This window comes from Coenobita brevimanus, chromosome 25 (genome assembly GCF_032717465.1).
Source record: "Coenobita brevimanus isolate Jiangsu-jjx chromosome 25, ASM3271746v2, whole genome shotgun sequence".
Taxonomy (NCBI): Eukaryota; Metazoa; Arthropoda; class Malacostraca; order Decapoda; family Coenobitidae; genus Coenobita; species Coenobita brevimanus.
Window position 1 is genome coordinate 7367501 of NC_136978.1, and position 20624 is coordinate 7388124.

Consider the following 20624-nt stretch of genomic DNA (forward strand, 5'->3'; position numbering starts at 1 on the left):
TCTCTCAAATATTTAATAATATTTCCTGTTCACCTTCAGGCTTTCTTTTCTCATTCTTTACCCATGATTATTTTTCCTATTTTGTTCTTTCTACGTCATTTCTTTTTTTTTTTCCTTCTATCTCCACATCCTGTTTTCCGTGTTATGATTTTAGTCATTATTAAAAATTCGTTTTAGTTTTTCAGTATTAACAAATCTCACTTTTTTTTACATCACCGTCATTTTCCTTATTTTATCTCTCCCTTTGTCTGGCTTTTGTCTATCTAATTTTATTTTTATTTTCCGTTTTCCTCAACCTCCCCAACCCCCTCTCACATCCCCCAGCGCCCTTTCCCCCTATCCCTGTGTGTCACTTATTCCTTACCCCTTTTCCTTTCCCCATACGTACTACCTTATCCCTATCCCCCCCTTTTTTCTCCTCTCCTCCTCCCTGCCCTCCCCCACCCCCAGCTTGGCCTTTAGCTACGTGAGGCAACCAGACAAGGATACGAAAAAAAAGTAGAGAAAAAAGAAAGAAGGTTGGTAGTATGCAGTCGGAGAGAGAGAGAGAGAGAGAGAGAGAGAGAGAGAGAGAGAGAGAGAGAGAGAGAGAGAGACAACAAATGTGATAACAAGGGGAAGCTGATGTATGGATACCGCACATATCTGCTGAGTCTCAAAGTAGAGTAGTCTCGCCGGAAAAAAACAAAATAAATAATAATAATAATAATAATAAAGGGTACCTGTTGCATCTTTTCAGTGATTTGGACGAACTTTGATAAGGAAACTAACATTAGAGGGAATCGTGTTGACTCAGGGGTTATCACACTCTTCTCATGGTGTACGATACCCCTAGTTAGAATTCAGACCCCATCTCCTTCCTCTGACCAACATACAGAATGAGTGCTGAACCTGGTAGTATTTCCACTTATATGCTAGTCCACATTCCCACCCAGTCCATTCATTTAGGTGACTTATATAGACTGTCACACAAAAATAGCCAACACCACCGCTATTTCTCACACGCACTATTCCTCTTAGATTCGTGCCGGTACTTGGCTAGCATGTGGAAGAGTGCTACGACTATTTGGAGGGTCCGGTTCTGCGTAGGACCTCATATAGGTAGGCATATAAAACGGTGGATGATTAGGTTGGTGTGTGAAAGTGTTGCAGTGAGATGGTAATGGGTGATACAGATGCGGAACTCTGGGGTATTTGTTGAGAGAGAGAGATTGAGTTTGTCGACGTAAGAGAAAGCCTTAAAGTGAGATGATAATGAGAGAGATTTGTGGTGAGGCCAACTGACACCTTACATGTACATTACACACGCCATTATGAACACCAAGCCATCACCACCACCACCACCACCACCACCACCACCCGGTCAGTTCAGCTAGAGGACGTTTTTGTATATATTATTTTTCTCTCGATGCTGTTGTGGTTAGGAGAGATTTTTCGAATTGGAAGGGTTAGATACAGGCTTTATTAATCCTTTCATTACGAGAGGCAGCTCCAAACATATAAGAATCGCCTTAAGAGTTGAAAGTGTATAAAGTGTCGGAACCCCAGATGTGTAAAAGTAATTATTGGCTGACTAAGACACACACACACACACACACACACACACACACACACACACACACACACACACACACACACACACACACACACACACACACACACACACACACACACACACACACACACACACACACACACACACACACACACACACACACACACACACACACACACACACACACACACACACACACACACACACACGTAATACGCATTGTTCTTGTAGGCCGCTGGTACTCTTGATTGACTGTGCTTGTCTGGAGATAGCAAGAGTAAATACTAATAATAACAATGATAATAATAAAATAAAACGTTATCGATCTGAGAGGACTGAAGATCTCGGAGACGCGCAGAGAAACAGACATGAAGTGAATTTCAAATCACTGTCCCACCTTCCTAGGCGGATGTAACTACGTGAGTCACTGCCTGTTTTATCTTTTCACTGCGCGGTTGGATGTTTCTTTGCTTTCTCTAGGCGACCTTGTTATGCTTCACGAGAGACGTTTCGGTTGAAGGGCTTGGATATAGCCTTCAGCAACTTTCAATTCCAGATATCTTCCCCTTAGTCAAATGAAATCATCTGGTGGCAGCAGAAGTAAATGCATAATGCGTCGTCTGGTTGAAAGGATTAAGCTTTTTGCAGCGAGTATGTCTCTTTGCTATTTCCAGACGGTTTTATTCATCGCACGGAGGCTTTTGGAACCGGACGGGTTATACAGTATATAGATTTCTTTAACCTCTTCTCTACAAGAGGTCCTCACTTTAGTAAAATCGAATGATAGTAGCCAGGTAAGGACAGAAGCACTAGATAGATGCAGCATCATTTGGAACTTCGCTAAAGTGCAATACCTTGCTCTCGAAAATCGTCTGGGAGTGACCGACGGACCGGGCTGCTGCAAAGGATGTCCCTCCTTCTAAAACTGTAAAATGTAAAGATGTCAACGGAGTGAAGGGATTAACTTCCATGCCTGAGGTTCATAGACCTTTTTATGCAGGAAGGACAAAGGGAGTGGAGAACATTGTTTTATTACATTGCTCCCCAACTCCTCAGGTTTGTTGCGCATATTACACCTCGGTAGTCTCTTATGATGTTTATTTCTTTCAGTGTCTGATCAGCTAGTCAGGTCAGGTGCGGGTAAGGGGATGGGTCTGTTATGATGTGGCAGGGGTAAACCAGTTCTGCTGTCGGGCCCTGCTGCGGATGTCACTGATTGCATTGCCCAGTTGACCCTTGTGCGGTGTGGTGCGGTGAGGATCTGTCCGTTCTCCCCTTTGGGGCTAAGATGCGAATGAATGTGTTTGAATGGATGAGTAAATGGAGAGTGAGTCGTCCTGTCTCGGCTACCTCCCTTTTCTTGGGGGAAGCAGCCTAGGTATATAGATAGATAGATAGTTTAATTAGATTTGGCTTACTGTACAGGACAGTAAGACGTCTAATGCATAAATATATTAATTGTATGGAAGTGGTGCGAGAGAACTTGCTTCATAAACCATTTCATCATGATTTTTTTTTTTCCTGGTAAACAAACGTAATTTGATGCAAGTGAAGGGCGACAACTGGAGTGGAAGAGGTAAAGGCTCTGTAATAGTTCCTCCACATCGGAAAATCTCCTAAGCTAAAAATATCGCCTGACGGTAGCTAGAGGACTTTAAGAATTACGTCATCTAATGAGAGGTTAAAGAATGGCAGTTTTGAGATATTTCCCGTGCAGTCACTCACCCACTTCGCACCATTTTCACAACTCTGTTTCCTCTTCCTCTTCCTGGTCTCCCGTGGTCGCCATTAAAACCTATTACTCTCTTTTAACTATAATTTCTTACTTAATACACCATGCCTGAGAACTTACTCTTCCCACCTCCGTCATTCAGCCATTAGGATTCTGTGCCCGCAGTTGGTGGAAACAGGAACGTTCGTATTTGTATTCGTTTCGGTTAAGCTTGTTCATATTGTGGCCACGTCTTTGAGATTGCCTAAGAGTTCATTCGCCTGAGAGAGAGAGAGAGAGAGAGAGAGAGAGAGAGAGAGAGAGAGAGAGAGAATGCGTCATCAAGGTGGAGAGCTAATACATTCTAAGATAGTTCGGGATATAAACTTCATTAACGCAATCAGTTCGGGGGACGGGATATAACCTTCATTAACGCCTTCATTACGATAGATCCATACTAAATTTAATAATATCGGCCGCTGTTAGTAAGAATATAACTCATGGCTTGGAGGCGGGACAGCTTTATGTATGACTGGTGTGTATATGAATGCAAATTTGTTAGACACGTATCTCCTTGACCCCTTCTGACAAGTGACTCATTTTTATTCTGGCTATAACCAGACAGTTTTCCTTTCCTACCTCTGGCCGATTTTTTTAATTTAGAGAGGGGGGATAATACAAGATTGTGAACAATTTAATATTAAGCGGGTTTGGGAACCTACAGGAAATTCTGAGAGAGAGAGAGAGAGAGAGAGAGAGAGAGAGAGAGAGAGAGAGAGAGAGAGAGAGAAAGGGGGGGAGGGGGCTGGCTTGTGTGAAAATGAAGGCATGAGAGTGTGAAGATTGTTCACGTGAGAATGTGACTTCGTGAGTTCGAAACGTGTGTGTGTGTGTGTGTGTGTGTGTGTGTGTGTGTGTGTGAGAGAGAGAGAGAGAGAGAGAGAGAATCAAGCCAGCACTAACGGTGTTGTAACGAGCCTAGTGATCGTGCTTAGGTTATACGATTAAAACTTTCAGTGTTACTTTTATTCTTTTCCGACCCTCAGTAGATATTATGCAACTCAGGAGAGAACAGGATTAGCATCGCAATCATCCATGCCAATACGATGGTGTTTATGTTTTTTACCTTCAAGCGCTTCAGTCCTTCATTCCCATTGTTTATTTTACTGATTTTCTTTCTGGTACCTCCATGCGATTTTCTGCATTGAGGAGACTTATTGTAGTGAAGGCTGTATCAGACTTCTTCAGTTCGAAAGTCTCCGAAGCTGAATAAATTTGTCTGAAGGTGGCAAGGATATGGTGAAAAATACGTAATCTGATTGTAGGGAATAATGCTTGCTACCTCCCAGCGATTATACTCTTGCTGCCGCTGGATGATTTTTTCCCCCAGCTTGGGAGAAAACCCTCGTATTGAGATAGTGAATGAGTTTTTATCAGCCATTGTGTTACAATTTTTTTTTTTTTTTTTTTTTTTTTTTTTTTAGTCGATCTTATTCAAATTGGGAAAGGCCTTTCATATTAAGAGATAATTCCCAGTGACCTTTTCTCCCTATAGTGAAAAAGTGAGACAGCAATAGTGCCCTTGTAAGCTAATCCTTGGATATCATAAAAACAATTTAAGGACAGGAGGTGAGGGGTGTAAATATCTCAATCTTCATTTGATAGAAACTATCAGGTATTTATTTTTCATGCATTGCCCCTTTTTTTTTCCCCTGAGTACCGCACTGGTCACCCTTGCCCCAAATGTATGGACTGAGTTACCGTGCCCAAGGCTCTATGCTGCTGATGGGGCAGTGAGGTACTGGATAAAAGATGGATTTTTTCTTATTATTACGTTAAATTTTTATTGTATTTCATATATTTTTTCTTTTATTACAGGCGGGGCAGTGGGCCAACATGAGCAGCAAGTTGTGTGTTACCTGGGGTCCTGGGCGGTGTACAGGCCAGGGCCCGGCCAGTTCAACCTGGAGAACATCGACCCCACCCTCTGCACCTCCCTCATTTATGCCTTTGTGGGCCTGAACGAGACCACCAACGCCATCATTTCACTCGATCCAGAATACGATTACAATAAGAGTGAGTTCAGGGGTGGATCTGGCAGGGGAGAGTGTTGTTGTGAAGATGGACATTATATTTACAGAAGCCTGTCGGTTCCCTTAACTGAGGACTATATTTCAGTTTTGTCTGTTAATATCCAGTACCTGATGCATGCAATATCCTGTTTGGGGTTAGTCCAACACTCTCGTGTACTGTAAAACATTGATAAGTCGACAGTTGCTAAGCTATGCTCTTAAATATGTGGAAATGGCATTCCTATCGGAATTTAAAAAATAAATCTAGGAATGTTTTGCCAAAATATCTGCTGAGCCGAGTTGGGAGCTATCACCTGGCATGCCTCTCACACAACATTGTTACTTTGTTAAAATAGTTTCCGGTGCCTGTATGTAAGCTGATGATGTTTCTATGTTGTTCAATTATGGTAGGAAGAAGCTAGGTGGAAATTGCCAAAACCGCTCGAAAATTGAATAAGTTGAAAGGCTTGAGTCCAAATATGTGCTGATTTGTCAAGGTTTTAACCGTACTATGAACCAAACTCAGTTGCATGAACCCAATTCTCACCTTAGTTGTTGACACTTACTTCTTCCACCAACAGAGGCCTTTGAGCGTTTCGTGAACCTGAAGAACTTGAACCCACGGCTGAAGGTCCTGGTGGCAGTGGGTGGATGGACGGAAGGTTCCACTAAGTACTCAGTCATGGCCTCAACTGCTGCGTCCAGGAAGGCATTTATCAACTCGGCTATCCAGTTCCTCCAGTGAGTCTTAGGAGATTGGTATGGTAGAAGTGTCATAGGATGACAATTAATAGTTATAATGCCCCATTTGGAGTGATGATCATGCATAGGTTCAGTCCCCATGAGACTCTCTAGTGTATGTGGAGGAGTTTTGTCATTTGGAGGAAATGTTATGTGCAGGAACTAGCTATGTGACTAGGATAAGGAGTGGTTGGAGGAATTTCAGGGAGCTGTTGTCTCTCCTGATATTGAGAGGGCTCTCCCTAAATGGAAAGGGGTCCTTGTATACAGGATATGTTAGGAGTGTAAATTGTGTAATGCCATACGGTTGAGACATGGGCAGGAAAGGAGGAGGATATTCGAAGATTCAAAAGTACAAAAAATGATAATGATTAGGTGGATGTGTAGTACATCCTTGAATGAGAGGCCTGAGGGAGCTAGGACTGAGACCGAAGAGTAGAGAGGAAGGAGAGGACTTGAATGTACTGCAATAGTGTTGTGAGGAGGGGTAGGTTGAGATGGTTTGAGCGTGTTTAAAGGATGGAAGATGACTGGGTGCGGAAGGTGAGAGGTGTGAACGTCGAGGGTAGGGTTGCAAGAGGCAAACCAGAGAAGACCTGGGATGAGGTCATAGAGTGGCCGTAGAGACAAGGGACTGAACAGAGAGGATGCCAGAGATTGAGCAGTGTGGAGAGCTGCCATTCGGTGACCAAGGCCGACACATGCAAGCATGTTGGAGCCTTTATAAACAAAAGGAAATGAAACAATGTAAAGAAGAAGGAACCAACAATTGAAAGTCTGCAAAGTTGTTCCTTCCAAGAAGAAGCAGAATAAAAGAAAGACAAATTTAAAATCCATTTGTTTCAAGATGTGTGGTCACATTCCATTTAAAAGACTGTCGGTCACAGGCAGACGGAAATATAGATAGAGGTAGTTCCAGACTTGACAGGTTGCTCATGTGGGCTGATGCCACCAAAGGGAGTGAGCTAGTCGTCTACACTTCAATTTACTGACCGTGGTAGTCTAGCCTTATATCCCCAACACCTCGGAGGGAGTAAAATTGGGATGTCATCAGTTACTATGATGTTTCTTGCTGTTTCCAGACAATTTCTTTTCAGTTTAGGAGATACTTCTCACAGAAAGGTGTTTATGAAAGCTGTGCAGCAGACCCTCAGTTTGAGTGGGTCCGATTTCCGCTAAACACATTTTGCATGGAAAGATAACCCCTGACCCTGCCTAGTAAGCGCAAAAAATCCCAGAAGTCTGTCCCCGTCCACGGCCATTTCCGCCCCCCCCCCCCCCCCCCCCGCCAACGTTTCACCCTCACACCACGTAGACGCACGTTCACACTACCTATAGGGTAAACAGAACATCGTCTTTTTACAGGATTTGCTAAGGCTCATTGTCATAATTTAACGCGGCTAAAATTACAGCATACCGGGTATATCAAATGGTGTTCGCTTTATCAACTGGCCACACACATACTGTACTGTACATGTACACACACATACTCGCATCGCTTGCTGCCTCCCCGTCTCTCACCTCATCGCCCCCTCATAGTCTATAATTTTTCTTCTTTCAACAAAGTCGTTTGTTAAAACCAGTGGTTATAAATCAACACGACTAAAATTGTGGGACATGAAATGTTATACTCAGTTAGCTGGTCACACACGTGCTCACATACACCGCGTGCCACTCGTCTCTCATCTCATGACAGCCACACACTTTGTGCCTTTTCTTCATTCTGCAAAGTTTTTCGTTCCTTCATGTTATCGCTATAGTTTTTCGCCAACCTCTACGTAGATAAGCCGTCACCTGAGGACACCTGAAGATACCCATTTCTCAACACCCAAATAGCGATTTCTCCCTAGACGTGGTAAGTGATCACTGCATATTTACCACCTTGTACACTTTGATTATCCTTTTTTTTTTATGTCCAGTGACGTTCCTAGAGGTTGTCCATGCAACAGTGAATGTAAGGTATGAACAGTAGGATGTAAACATTATTCAAGAGGGTCAAAGGGGGGACTTTTGGAAAATTATTGGACCATACCAGTTAGTCGTGATTTCGTTAGTGCGAAGAGCACAGTTATTTTCATGGTAAAATTCCCAGAGTAACATTAGCCTCTCATTTTGAGGGCCAACTTTAACTAACGCGTTTAATTACAAAAGTCTCTTCTAAGCAGAATAGAACGATCTGGTGGTAACAAGAATAAAACATTATTGCACAAATGATGTCATTGTAGTGTACAGCCAAAGTTACAGTAATCCGCTGTATTGTACAGTTAAAGTTAAGCCGTTTATAGTGATGACATTATTTATTGCTGTTGCTACCAAGTCAAATATATTCAGCTTAGGAGAGGCTGTCTGGAGCTGGAAGGATTAGATATAGCCTTTAATAACTTCTTGAACATAGAGGCTTTTCTTAAACTGAAAAGAGATGTTGTGTCCTGTGAAATTCAGTACCTAAAAAATAAGTGGCAAAAGGTAATGTTCCTACCATTAAGTTAAGCTGTTACCTCAGTATGTTAGCCTTTAATCCCTTCGCCTTGATGATGTCATTTTTACAGTAGTATTTTGTTCTTGCTACCACCAGATGATTTTATTCAGCTTGAAAGAAGCTTTTCAAAATAGAATGGTTAGATATAGCTGTCATTAATATCCTTCAGTATGAGTAAAGTCCTCTGGTAGAGGAAGAGTGCAGTGAACAGAACATCCTTGAACTGAAGGGGTTATAATGTACGTACACTACTTTTACAGTACTTAATTTTTAAAAAAGAATGACAGAGTCTGATAACAGTGAAAGAAATACAGCCAAAAAATTATCTGATTTCTCATATCAATTGTACTGTAGTGTGCATAAGGTAGTCATGTTGAAGGCCAGCGAGAGGTTAACTGGAGAAGTCTGTTAAGTTTTGTAATAGCACTGGGTGAGTGTGGTCACTGGCCAGAATTATTTGCTCACCAGATAAATATACTCTTGTGTCATTGTTCCATTAATCTGATATTTGTCCAGTCTGTTTTAGAGTTAGAATAGTTTACTTTTCATCATTGAAAGAGGCTTCCCATCGCGTCGTCATAACAACAATACTGTAGTTTGTTTCTGTTTATGGTACATCAATATTTTCTTGTATGTTACCTATATACTCTCTGTTTCAGCAAAAATGGGAGATAAATGACAGTGAGGAGTTAATATGATTTAATATGCAAAATACTGTATTAAGGAAGAGGTACTAGAAAACCTCTCAAGCATAGGAGAATATGACCCAAAGAGGGCTAGTTGTAATCCACTCAAATGCATTTCATTTTTGAGTCTAGGAATACAAACTTTATATCATTATTTTCTGCAGGAAGAACAGATTTGATGGGCTGGATCTAGACTGGGAGTACCCAGCCAGCAGAGGAGGTGTCCCAGCCGATAAGGAGAACTTTGTCTCTCTTGTCAAGGTCAGTTGAACTGAATCTAGCCCAGCAACCAGTGCAGAAAGTCCTCATTATACAGTTTCTTGCCAAATTTTTTACATTCTTTAGTGATATTAAGCCCATAGTAATTAAGAGAAAAAATTGCCTAAACTTCCATTGCTACCAGTCAAGTTGATTGCTAGTTTCCCTCCAAATTAAAGTACCAGCTGTAATGAAAAAGTTGTATACAGTATATTAGAATAGATCCCTACCATGTAGTGAGGACTTACTGTAGAATAATAATGGAAGAATGACAGTGACAGAAGATAGACACACTTTTTAAAAAATGATAATCAATGGAATGACCACCAGACAAGTGTAGGTGAAGCACATTGTACAGAATGCAGTACACAGATATCCCATATAAGACAAGGTAGTACTGTACAGATGTTAATATGACCGATTAACCTCTTCAGCTAAGGGATGTCAATTTATTTCATCATTACTAATACTGCCATGTTATTTTATTCATCCGTTGGGGGGAACCCTAATTGTGAAAAGGGTGCTGTATTGACCTTTATGTAAAGGTCCTCTAGTTTAAAAATTCTCACTGGTACCATATTGAATAAATTATGTGAAGATAACAAGAATGAAATTTAAAAATGTCACCATTTTGATTGAGTTATGAGTTAATCTAATCTGACCCCTAATTAACAGGAACTGCGTCAAGCATTCCAGCCATATGGATGGTTGCTGACAGCAGCCATGGCAGCAGGTAAATCCACCATTGAAAATGCCTATGATATTGATGACTTGGCAGAACACCTTGACGCTATCCACATTATGGCATACGATTACCATGGCAAGTGGGATGGGCGGACCGGACACAATGCACCTCTTTATGCCAGGGAGGATGAGCCTGAGGATGAGAAAGTTTTGAATGTGGTAAGTGTTTGACATTTCAGAACCGTATTGTAAGGAGCATTGAATATTTCATATCACCTCTTCTTTAGATATTTGTTGTGCACATTGAACCAAAATGTCAAGTGATACTTATGCAAATTTTGCTAATAAGTACTGTATAAGAATGGTAAAAAAAAACATTCAAGAGAATGGAAAGGTGTAGTATATAAATGTAACACTTGAGAGATGCTATGAAGTCTCCTATGCCATCAGAATAAGACTCTAAATAACATGTACCTTTATGAGCGTCTTTTGTAAAAACTACCAAATGTTTCAACATACACTGGTACATATATGGTAAGTCCTCAATTACTGTCAGTGATTTGTTCCAAAAAAACACACTTTTAACCCTGCAGTTTATATTGTATTTAAGGGAAAATTGGCAAATAAGCTTATTAGGCAGAAGTGAAACTGACATAGGCTGTTGTTCTGTGAGTATTGTGAGCTTAAAGTAAAGGCAGTAGATAATAAGGATGTATTGTATTTTGTCATCTTTAGTGGAATCTTTTTAACACTTCGAAAATGAGGGATCTGTAATGGTTCTCCAGTGTATCAGGTAGGGGTTTGTCTTAAGGGAATCTCCTCTTGATTGAGAATAGGATGTCATATACCTTCACAAACGTCTGTTAAAAATGTTCGTGAAGGCACTTGTATCTCTGTTTATCAAAATAAGCGTTTATACAAGCAAGCCCCTGTTCTGTGGTATGATTGGTTGAGTTATGTTCATGTGTCCGACTGTATGCCATGTATCGACAAAAACAAGTCTGATTTCCTGAATACAAGTATCTATAGGTATTTGATTAAGAGTAATAAATATCATCTTGCATTGGGGATCATAAATGTAAGTAAAAAAAAAAAGAAGTGTAAATTTCCCACAGTTTTATATTAATAATACAGTATCAGTAGTCTTATATGTTACTGCACATGATTGCAGGTATGATTCTAAATTTTCATTCATTTGTGTGTAAATACCACTATATTGAGTGTGGTTATAATACCAATGCGTATTTATTGAATGTGGTTATAAGAAACTAGGAATAGGGGTGAGGGACAGTTCATGTTATTCTCTACAGAATGTTCCATTTATAGGCTGCGTTCATTGTATGTCAGGGATGTGCTCAAAATTTTCACAATTTTTTCTATACAGCTGGTACTGTAAATTGGGTGAAAGTGACTAATCAACTTTACTGGCACCAGTGGAAGTTTGGTAAAAGGTCAATTTGTATTGTACTGTGGACTTAAATTTGACTGTAAAAAGGGAGACATAGGAAGGACTTATATACCGTACATATTAATTCTTGTTTCCAGGATGCAACAGTAATCAAAACGAATTTTTAAAGAGGCAGCATAATAAGGACAGTACAGTACCAAACATGGATTAAAAAGAGGCAACAAAGAACAAAGACCTGCAGTTTGCAGACATTCCTGTATCCAGGATGCACTTGTAGTTGTTGTTCAACTCTAGTCTGTCTCACCAAGCAGACCCATCAACCACAGGCAAGCAACTGCCCTTGCAGGGCTGTCCTGTGCAGGCTTGACAGCGCCATGCCACAGCAAGACACGGGGAAAAGTATGGAATTTTGGTTCCTGGATGGATGCCGCATTTTTGTCACTCCACCCAGTTAACAGAGGGACCATGGCATGCTCAATTTCACCCCATACTGTGGATACATGGTTACTACCTAGCATTGTGAATGGTTTCCCTACAAGAAACCATTAGGCTTGTCACTCAGTGTAGACCTGCATCAAGTGGAAAGAAGTATAGTAAAAAGTGACAGGAAGGAAAGATGGGAGGCTAAACAGAGATAGAATGAGAAAGAGGAAGGAAGGAGTGAGTGGATGATGATTGCCACCATGTATCACCTGAAAGGCTGGTAAAATAAATAAATTAATGCTCACCATCCACTCACAGTATAGAGCTGTTCTTGGGTGACTGCCCTTTCCTCTCTTCCATCCTTTTGTCTTTCGTTCCTCTTCTGTCTTTCTTTCCTTCATTCTCTCCTCTTCCTTCTGTCTACGGGTGACTGAACACTGAGTGACAAGCCAAATGGTATTCTATACACAAAGAAACCATTTACCACGCTGGGTGGTAACAATATAACCAAATTGCGGTGCCTGGTGGTTTAGTGGGTACTTAAGGCACGCCAGTCGGATTGAGCCTTTGCAGGTTTATATCCAAGGAATGGTTGGGGTTTAGTGCTCATGTAATGCCACATAGGGATGAGTGTGGTTGGTCACTCTCATCTTAAATGTCAGAACCAACTTGCCTAGCCCCAGGCTTCTGCGCTTCTCGTGAGGCTACACGGGATTAGTTGATGAATTAATGAAAAAAAATATAAAAAAATAATATTGATGAGGCTTTTATGCATATGCTGTATGTTCAGAATGTGATACTGTAGTACAGTATTGCAGTAAGAATGGGTGTTAAAAAGAATGATAATAGTAATGAGGACTTACACTGTGTATTACTGGAAATGAGTTATTTAAGAGGACTGTGGAGTCACATGGAGAGACAGGCTGACAAATGAGGATATACTGTAAAGGAGCGTTGTGGTGTGGATGTGGATGTGATAGGAAGCGTTAGGGGGAACACACTGAGGTGGTTTGGCCATATGGAGAGGATGGAGAGTGAGAGACTGACGAGGAGAGTGTATGTGAGTGAGGTGGAGGGGATGAGAGGGAGGGGAAGGCCGAGGATGAGATGGAGGGATGGAGTGGAGAGGTATACGAGAGAGGGGTGTGTGAGTTGGGAGCAGGGCAGTGAAATGGCGGGGGACAGGGCGACGTGGAGGCGATTTGTTTGTGGCCACCCCGTACGGGATTAAGGCATCTGGCAATAGATAGATAGATAGAATACTGTAATTCTCATTTACAGAATGCAACAGTGAAGCTGTACCTGTCAGAGGGAGCACCACCTCACAAGCTGGTGCTGGGTGTTGGTCTGTACGGCCGCACGTTCTTGCTTGCTGATCCTGCCAACCCCGGGATTGCCGCCCCTGCCAACTCTGCCTCAGCTTTTGCTGGACCCTACACCCGGGAAGATGGCTTCTTAGGATACAATGAGGTGAGGCAAGATGGAATTGTTGCTATTGATAGTGATGTTGATGATGTGACCCCTGGCTCATTTTGATATAAACCCAATGGATTGCAGGCCAGAGTTGTTCTTTCTCTGCAGTCCTCTATCCAACTTTTGGGGGATAGGGAGGGATTTTAGGAAAGTTTTGGTTACCAGGCAGCAGAGTCATCCAGATATACCATTGTCATTGCATGAAGATGTTCCTATCCAGCATCTGAAGGCAGATACTTCGTTTACCCCTTCAGACTAAGGACATCTTTTTCCACCTTTCTTGCTGCCCCGTGTAATGGGGTCTGTAAATGCTTGTGTTGCCCGTAGCCAAAGCGTGATCCTCTGTTTGGCTCAGTGGTAACGTGCGTGCATGTTGAGCATGTTGGTCGGGGATCAAATCTCGACCAGACTAGTGATTAATTTGTTAAGTTTCATGTCAGTTATTACACCCAGATTATATTGGATTGAAGGGATTAATGTTACAATAATAGCACAAGACAGTTTCCTGAGTGTCTGGTTTCAGAAAAAAAAATAATACTACAGTAATCTCCCATCCAGTACTACCCCTTTGAAGTATAGGAGCCTGAGGCAAAGCTGCTATTGTCCAGAACATCCAAGGGTAGAAGACAGATCTATGTCCCTGGTAGTAGTACATGATCATTTATTAAGCCCTTGAAATTCACCCACAGATTTGCAAGAAACAGGCTCTTGAGGCTTGAGTGTGGAATATGGTGTGGCAGAAGGCTTGTAACTTAGCTAATACTACACTGATCAACACAACGTGGATATGATTTATTAGCTCCATTGATAACATCATTAACTTAACTTCCTTTTCTTCATCCACAGATCTGTGAGAAGCAGGTTCATGAAGCGGGAGCATGGAATGTGGTTTGGCAAAAGGCTCACCAGGCACCTTATATGTTCCGAGACAACATGTGGATTGGTTATGATGATGACGTGTCCCTCACTGTGAAAGTGGCTTATGCTCAGAAGCTGGGGCTGGGAGGCATCATGGTCTGGTCCATTGACACTGATGACTTCACTGGGTCCTGCTCCAGCAAGAAAGTCAAGTGAGCCATTGTCTTTATTAATATTTATAATTAGTCCTTATTATATGTTGATGATGTGCTCAAAAATATTAACTCTTTCCTTACAACAAGCACTGTAAATTGGGGGAAACTGGCATATCAACTACAGTATATAGGTACCAGTTAATATAATAGGCAATTTGTCAGCAATTTAACATGTACTAATTGCAAAGAGGAACCTTTTAAAAGAACGATAACTTTGAATTTTCATTATTGCACAGTAGCATATACATTTGTTTTTACTGTGTTGTTAGTTGGCAGACAGTTACAGTTTTATTCAGCTGAGGTACCCATAGTATTAGTGGAGCTTTTATCTGACCCCTCTGGTTTGAAAAGTTTCGTTGACTATACTCTCCTCAATGGAGTAAGATTAAATTTTAAGGAAGATGTCTTTCCTCTTGCTTCTGCCTACGGGTGACTTTACACTCCCTCATCTGTCTTTCTTTCCTTCATTCTTTCCTCTTCCTTCTGCTTGTGGGTGACTCTACACTGAGTGACAAGCCAAATAGTATCCTGTACACCAGGAAACCATTTACTACGGTGGGTGGTAACCATATAACCAAATTATAGCACCTGGTGGTTTAGTGGGTAATTAAGGTGCTCCAATCGGATTGAGCCTGTGTAGGCTTATATCCAAGGGGTGATTGGGGTTTAGTGCTCATGTAATGCCACTGAGGGATGAGTTGAGGCTGGTCACTCATGTTAAATGTCAGGACCAACTTGCCTAACCCCGGGTTCCTACGCTCCTTATGGGGCGACATAGGATTGGATGATGGATGGTCATTGTACTGAAGTTATTAAGGCTCAGCAGTGTTAAAGATGTCATTCTAGTGAAGTAATCAAGACAGTATATTTGAAAGAAGATGATGATGTTATTGAGCCTCTGCAGAGCCATTCTGTTTATTGAGGCAATGTTCCCTTATGGCAGACAACCCCTCGCCATAGCAAGACATGGGGAAGAGTGTGGAGGTTTGATTCCCTGATGAAGGCTGTATTTGCATCTCCACCCTGTGAGATTATTAAGACTCAAAAGATTTAAAATAATGATTTCATTCTAGTGAAGTTATTAAGATTCTGCAGATCTGTGGTAAAAAAATGCCGTTGTTGTGAAGTGGTTAAAATTCAGCAGATGTAGTCATTGATATTTTTACATTCATTGTGGTTACATTTAGTAAACGTAGTAATGTACAAGGACAGGTCATAGCTATAATCCGCTCCCATGGTTCAAGTTCATTTTCCCAGGTTTTCTGGCATATATGTATAGTTCATTGCTCTTTCCCCATTACATATTTTCGTTAATGTTCACCTGGGAAGTATTGTAATGGATTATAGTAGTCAACCGCACTGTTGTTGTACATCACTTCCTCAAGTTTCCAAAAGTCATTCTTATGAATTTCAGCATTCAACATGCTATGGCTGTAATGAAACAGATTTTGGATGTGATACCTTGTCTTTGTAACAGAGGCCACATATGTGAGCTATGAAAGGTGTTTACCTTACATCATCCTCAGATGGGGAAGAGAGGTCCTAATGACGATGGTGGTGACAAGTTGACAGCAAGTGTTTACATCTCAGGTTCCCAATGTTGCGTGCCATCAACCAGGCGCTGACCGCTCATGCTGAGAGGAGACCTTCCTCCACCCCCATGCCTGACAAGGGTCTGGATGATGATGACACTGAGATTGACTTGGATGTTGACAATGACCTTGATGACTACAGGTACAGCACTGATAATGGCAGGTGAGCAGTTCTTCCCACTCTATTGTTTAAGTTTACAAGCTTTTCTCTCATTAACTCATGCATAGAGGCAAGGGTTTTAACTGCAGATACTTATATTGTTCGTTAACCCATTCACTCTCTTGTTCAGTTTTAAGTCTCTGACTTGTGTTGACTCTTTGTTTGTAATACAACGAGTGTGCTCTTTCAGCAAAATCATTAAAGAAAAATGTCTGTGTGATTTGTGTGTAGAGTGAAAGCATTATTTATGTTTTATTATATTTTTACCTCTGCCACCTTAACTCCTTGTAATAAGTGAAATGCTGAGTCATTCAAATTACTATAGTTCACTGCTTGGCTTTCTGTATATTTATGAAGTAAAAACAGTGAATGAGTTAATGGGCAGCTGGGGCATTCATTTCATCAGGAATTTAGAAAACCTTCTTTAGTTTACCTTGTATGTTTGTTTTTCCACTTTCTCCTTTTTTCATGGAGGTGGAATTATCAGTTTCATGCTTTGGTTGTGTGTGAAGGTTTCTTATTTTAACCTGTGCATTTCAAATATATACCATACAGTAAACCCTTGACATACAGAATCTGTGTGAATGAATTTCAGTTTTAACAACCACCTTGAGCTGGCCAAATTTACGTTCATTTAATGAATGTGTGTTCGGTAAAAGAATGGACGCACGGGAAACGCTGACTAGCGTGGCGTCCACACACACACACACGGCTATGATCCGCCCCAGGTTGGAATATGCAACAGTAGTGTGGTTCCCACATGAAAGATAGGATATCAACAAGATCGAGAGAATACAAAGAACAGTAACCAAGATGGTTCCTAGCCCGGCAGATCTGTTGCACAGGGAATGGCTGGAAAAGCTAGATCTGTCTACCTTAGAAGAAAGGAGGGAGGGGGGCGACATGGTTGCAGTGTTCAGGCCATGATGGGAGTAGAAAAAATTGATAGAGAAGATCCATTTGTATGGGATGGAAGAGTAACAAAAGGACACGGAATGAAACTGAAAAAGCCAAGTTGCTTGAAGGATATCAAGAAATACAGTTTTCCATACAGAGCCATGGACCTGTGGAATAGCGTGGACAAAGAGATCGTTCAGTCTAAAAAACTTCAACAAGTTAAAAGCAATATTTGACGCAAAATGGAGACGGGACCTCACGAGCGTAGCTCATTTCTTGTATATCACAACTATACAACTAGGTAATAGTGTACACACACACGCGCACGCACACACACACACACACACACACACACACACACACACACACACACACACACACACACACACACACACACACACACACACACACACACACACACACACACACACACACACACACACACACACACACACACACACACACACACACACACACACACACACACACACACACACACACATGCATGCTTGCTCTTTTACATCCCAGAACACCACAGCAGTCTGTGGGTGACCAGCATCGTAAGAGGAACCATAAATAGAGCATTTATTGAGAAAAAGAGCCATTTACAGCTAGCTGTATGTTATTGTGTACGACTGTATGGCCAAACAACACTCTGTATTTAACGATCTTTGTTCGGTTAAAGCCACAACGCTTGGGAAATTACCGAACTGCATGTTGGGTGGCTTTAACAAACTACTGGATTTAACGTCAAGGGTCTGGCACCAAGTAGTTCGTTATATCGGGAGTGTCCTGAATTTTTTAAATTTCATTATGCTATGTATGGACAATTTTATTTAGTGTGGGAGAGTGCACCTGTAGTGAAAGATATAATGGAGGCTATACCTAACTCATCCACTTTGAAAAGTATCTCCTAAATTAAATACAGTAATATTGTCCGTAAGTAGCAAGAATAAAGTGGAACAAGACATCATCAGAGTGGAAGGGTTGATTTTCCTATTTATTACTGAACTGGTAAGCATTTTTCTGCATTCCTAAATTTCCTAGTTGCTGCTTGCTTCATTATTACACTTTTTTCAGGAGAGTTTTTTGTTATGTGTGCATCTTACGCCCTTCAGTGCGAAGGGATCTATTTGCTTATTGTTTTGAATGACATCTTTTACTCTCTTGCGATGTCCAGATAAGTTTATTCAGTTTGGATGAGACTTTTGGAACTGGAAGTTATATGTAACCTGCATTAACCCTTCCCTTTCTAAGGGACCTACCAAAATTGATTACTGTAAAGTCATTTGACAATAACGAGAAAAAAAAAAAACAGGAAATGTCTTTTGGCTGAAAGGGTTAACCGTGTGATTTGCTCAAACCTTGTCTTCGAGGTGTCTTAGGAGGTGTGATAGGCCAAGAAGATGGTAGATGGATATGGTGAATGAGTGTGTGTGAGAAAGTATGGAAGTTAAAGAGGCAAGGAAATTGACAGACTTAGTTGGTCAGTTGAATTATGTACAGAGAAGCATATGATAGAGATTTGTCACCCTCCCCCCCCTTTTTTTTTTTACTTGATAATCAATTGATATACTATCTAGTAGATAATAGAGGGTGCATCTGTAAAGAAAAATACCTCCCAAAATATGTGTAGGTTAGGCTAGTTTGGTGGGGTCAGGATCCAGGGACTTTAATGGTATGTGAATGAGTGTCTGGCCCATTTCACTAGTCATCTTGCTGACAGGTCTCTGTCTTTCATGCACGCTCTTTCCTTGCTTTCTGAATCATACTTCACTTCATCCTTTGGTAGGAGAAATGTTAGGATGATCGTAATGTCACCAAGTTTCTCTGGTTTGACTGATTATGTTCAGATTTTTAATGTGTTAACATTAGTTGGTGGTTTAAGAAACTTGGTGTTGGTGGTTTTAAGAAACTTAATAGCTACGGGTGCACAAGCCTGTCTGTACCTATATGCCAATAATTTAGTGTCTCCTTTTGATGGCTAATTAAATAACTTTAATAAAAGTGGGATGACATGAAATTCTGTGATGCTGCAGTGCTCATTAACTGCTGTGTTTATACTTCTTACTAACATATCTATGACCACTATTCTGTCACTTATGCTGACTTCAGGATTATTGCCAGTGGTAAGCTTACTTAATTTTTTGGTGCATGAGGGAAAGTAGTGATATTGGTTGTAGCTCTTGATTATACCAAAATACTAGTAGTAAGATAGACTTTAAAGCATGTGTTGGTGATATTCCGTAGATAGTGTACAGGATAATGATAACCATTTATGTAACAGTTAATGTAAAGCCAGTGAGTAATTGTGTATGTATAACTAAGAACTAACTAAAATGTTTTCCACAGTTGTAGTGAGTAAAACACAGTCCCTGTAGCAGTAAGCAGTCCTGTTATCAGTAACTACTTGTAGTTCAGTATCAGTAACATTGTTGGTATCAGGAAATATCTCAATCAGAAAATATTGTTGGTATCAGTAACTAGTTCGTTATCAGTAAGCAGTGTTGATATCAGTAACTACCTTAGTGCAGGCAGTCCTCAGTATAAGTCAGGGATGTGCTAAAAGATATAGTTTTTCATTTACAGTACTTGATACAGTAAATTGAGGGGACCAGACAAATCAGCTTTATAAGTAACATTGTAAATTTCATGGGCTTGTTTTCTTTAATTTATTGTGGATTAGTAATAAAAATAATCTCATGAAAGATGACTTAATATATATATTTAGGACTTATTGTTTCATTAAGATGAAGGTGAGTAGTTACTCATTCATAATTGGTACTGAACTTTAGGCATGATTCCTTCAATTTACTGCAGATTAGTAGCCAGAAGTAATGTAAAAATAGGTGACTTACAACAAGGATAGAGTGTTTCAGTAAGCCATTTGAGTATTTGTAGCTAACTTGTTCTGCTTCACCCACATTTACTTCAGAACCTCTCGTGTTGGCGGAGGATCAAGCGCAGTCTCACCGACCCTCACATCCATCATGCTGGGCTTCCTTGTGGCTGTTGTGCTGTCACGTTGATTCCTGCTTTTCATCTAGCCTTAACTTTGGCATCATCCTCTCTATTCCTAGCCATGTGTCCTATATTACTTGTGGTTCCCATCCCCTATCTATCCTGAAATTTGGTTTAATTCCCTCCATCTTTATCCTTAAGTCTTTTTCCTTATTAACATCAGATTACAACACTTTTGAACCTTGCTCCCCATCTACCCTGTGATTTGGCATCAGCCCTTGTATTCTAAACTCTGTGCCTCTGTCAGCCACAGATTCCTTTTTTTTTTTTTTTTTAATGGATTGGTTATTCAGTATCAGCAACAGATTGTAGTCCCACTTATGTTCTCACTTGTCTTGAGCATTCTCCTTATTTTTATGATCCCTTTACCACTGGTTTCTGTACTATCTTG

At 40.8% G+C, this 20624-nt stretch overlaps 1 protein-coding gene across 1 annotated transcript in view; it reads left to right on the forward strand.

Annotated features, from left to right (window-relative positions):
- The window catches only part of LOC145393699 (putative chitinase 2), a 59594-nt gene extending 39055 nt beyond the window's left edge, over positions 1–20539 (forward strand). The window contains exons 2-9 of the mRNA XM_080267746.1: positions 5145–5342; positions 5920–6079; positions 9409–9505; positions 10178–10405; positions 13299–13487; positions 14337–14560; positions 16154–16318; positions 20148–20539. Coding sequence (XP_080123872.1) covers positions 5145–5342; positions 5920–6079; positions 9409–9505; positions 10178–10405; positions 13299–13487; positions 14337–14560; positions 16154–16318; positions 20148–20241 — 1355 coding nt within the window. The 3' untranslated portion in view covers positions 20242–20539. The remainder of the gene's footprint in view (positions 1–5144; positions 5343–5919; positions 6080–9408; positions 9506–10177; positions 10406–13298; positions 13488–14336; positions 14561–16153; positions 16319–20147) is intronic.
- The last annotated feature ends 85 nt before the right edge of the window (positions 20540–20624 follow it).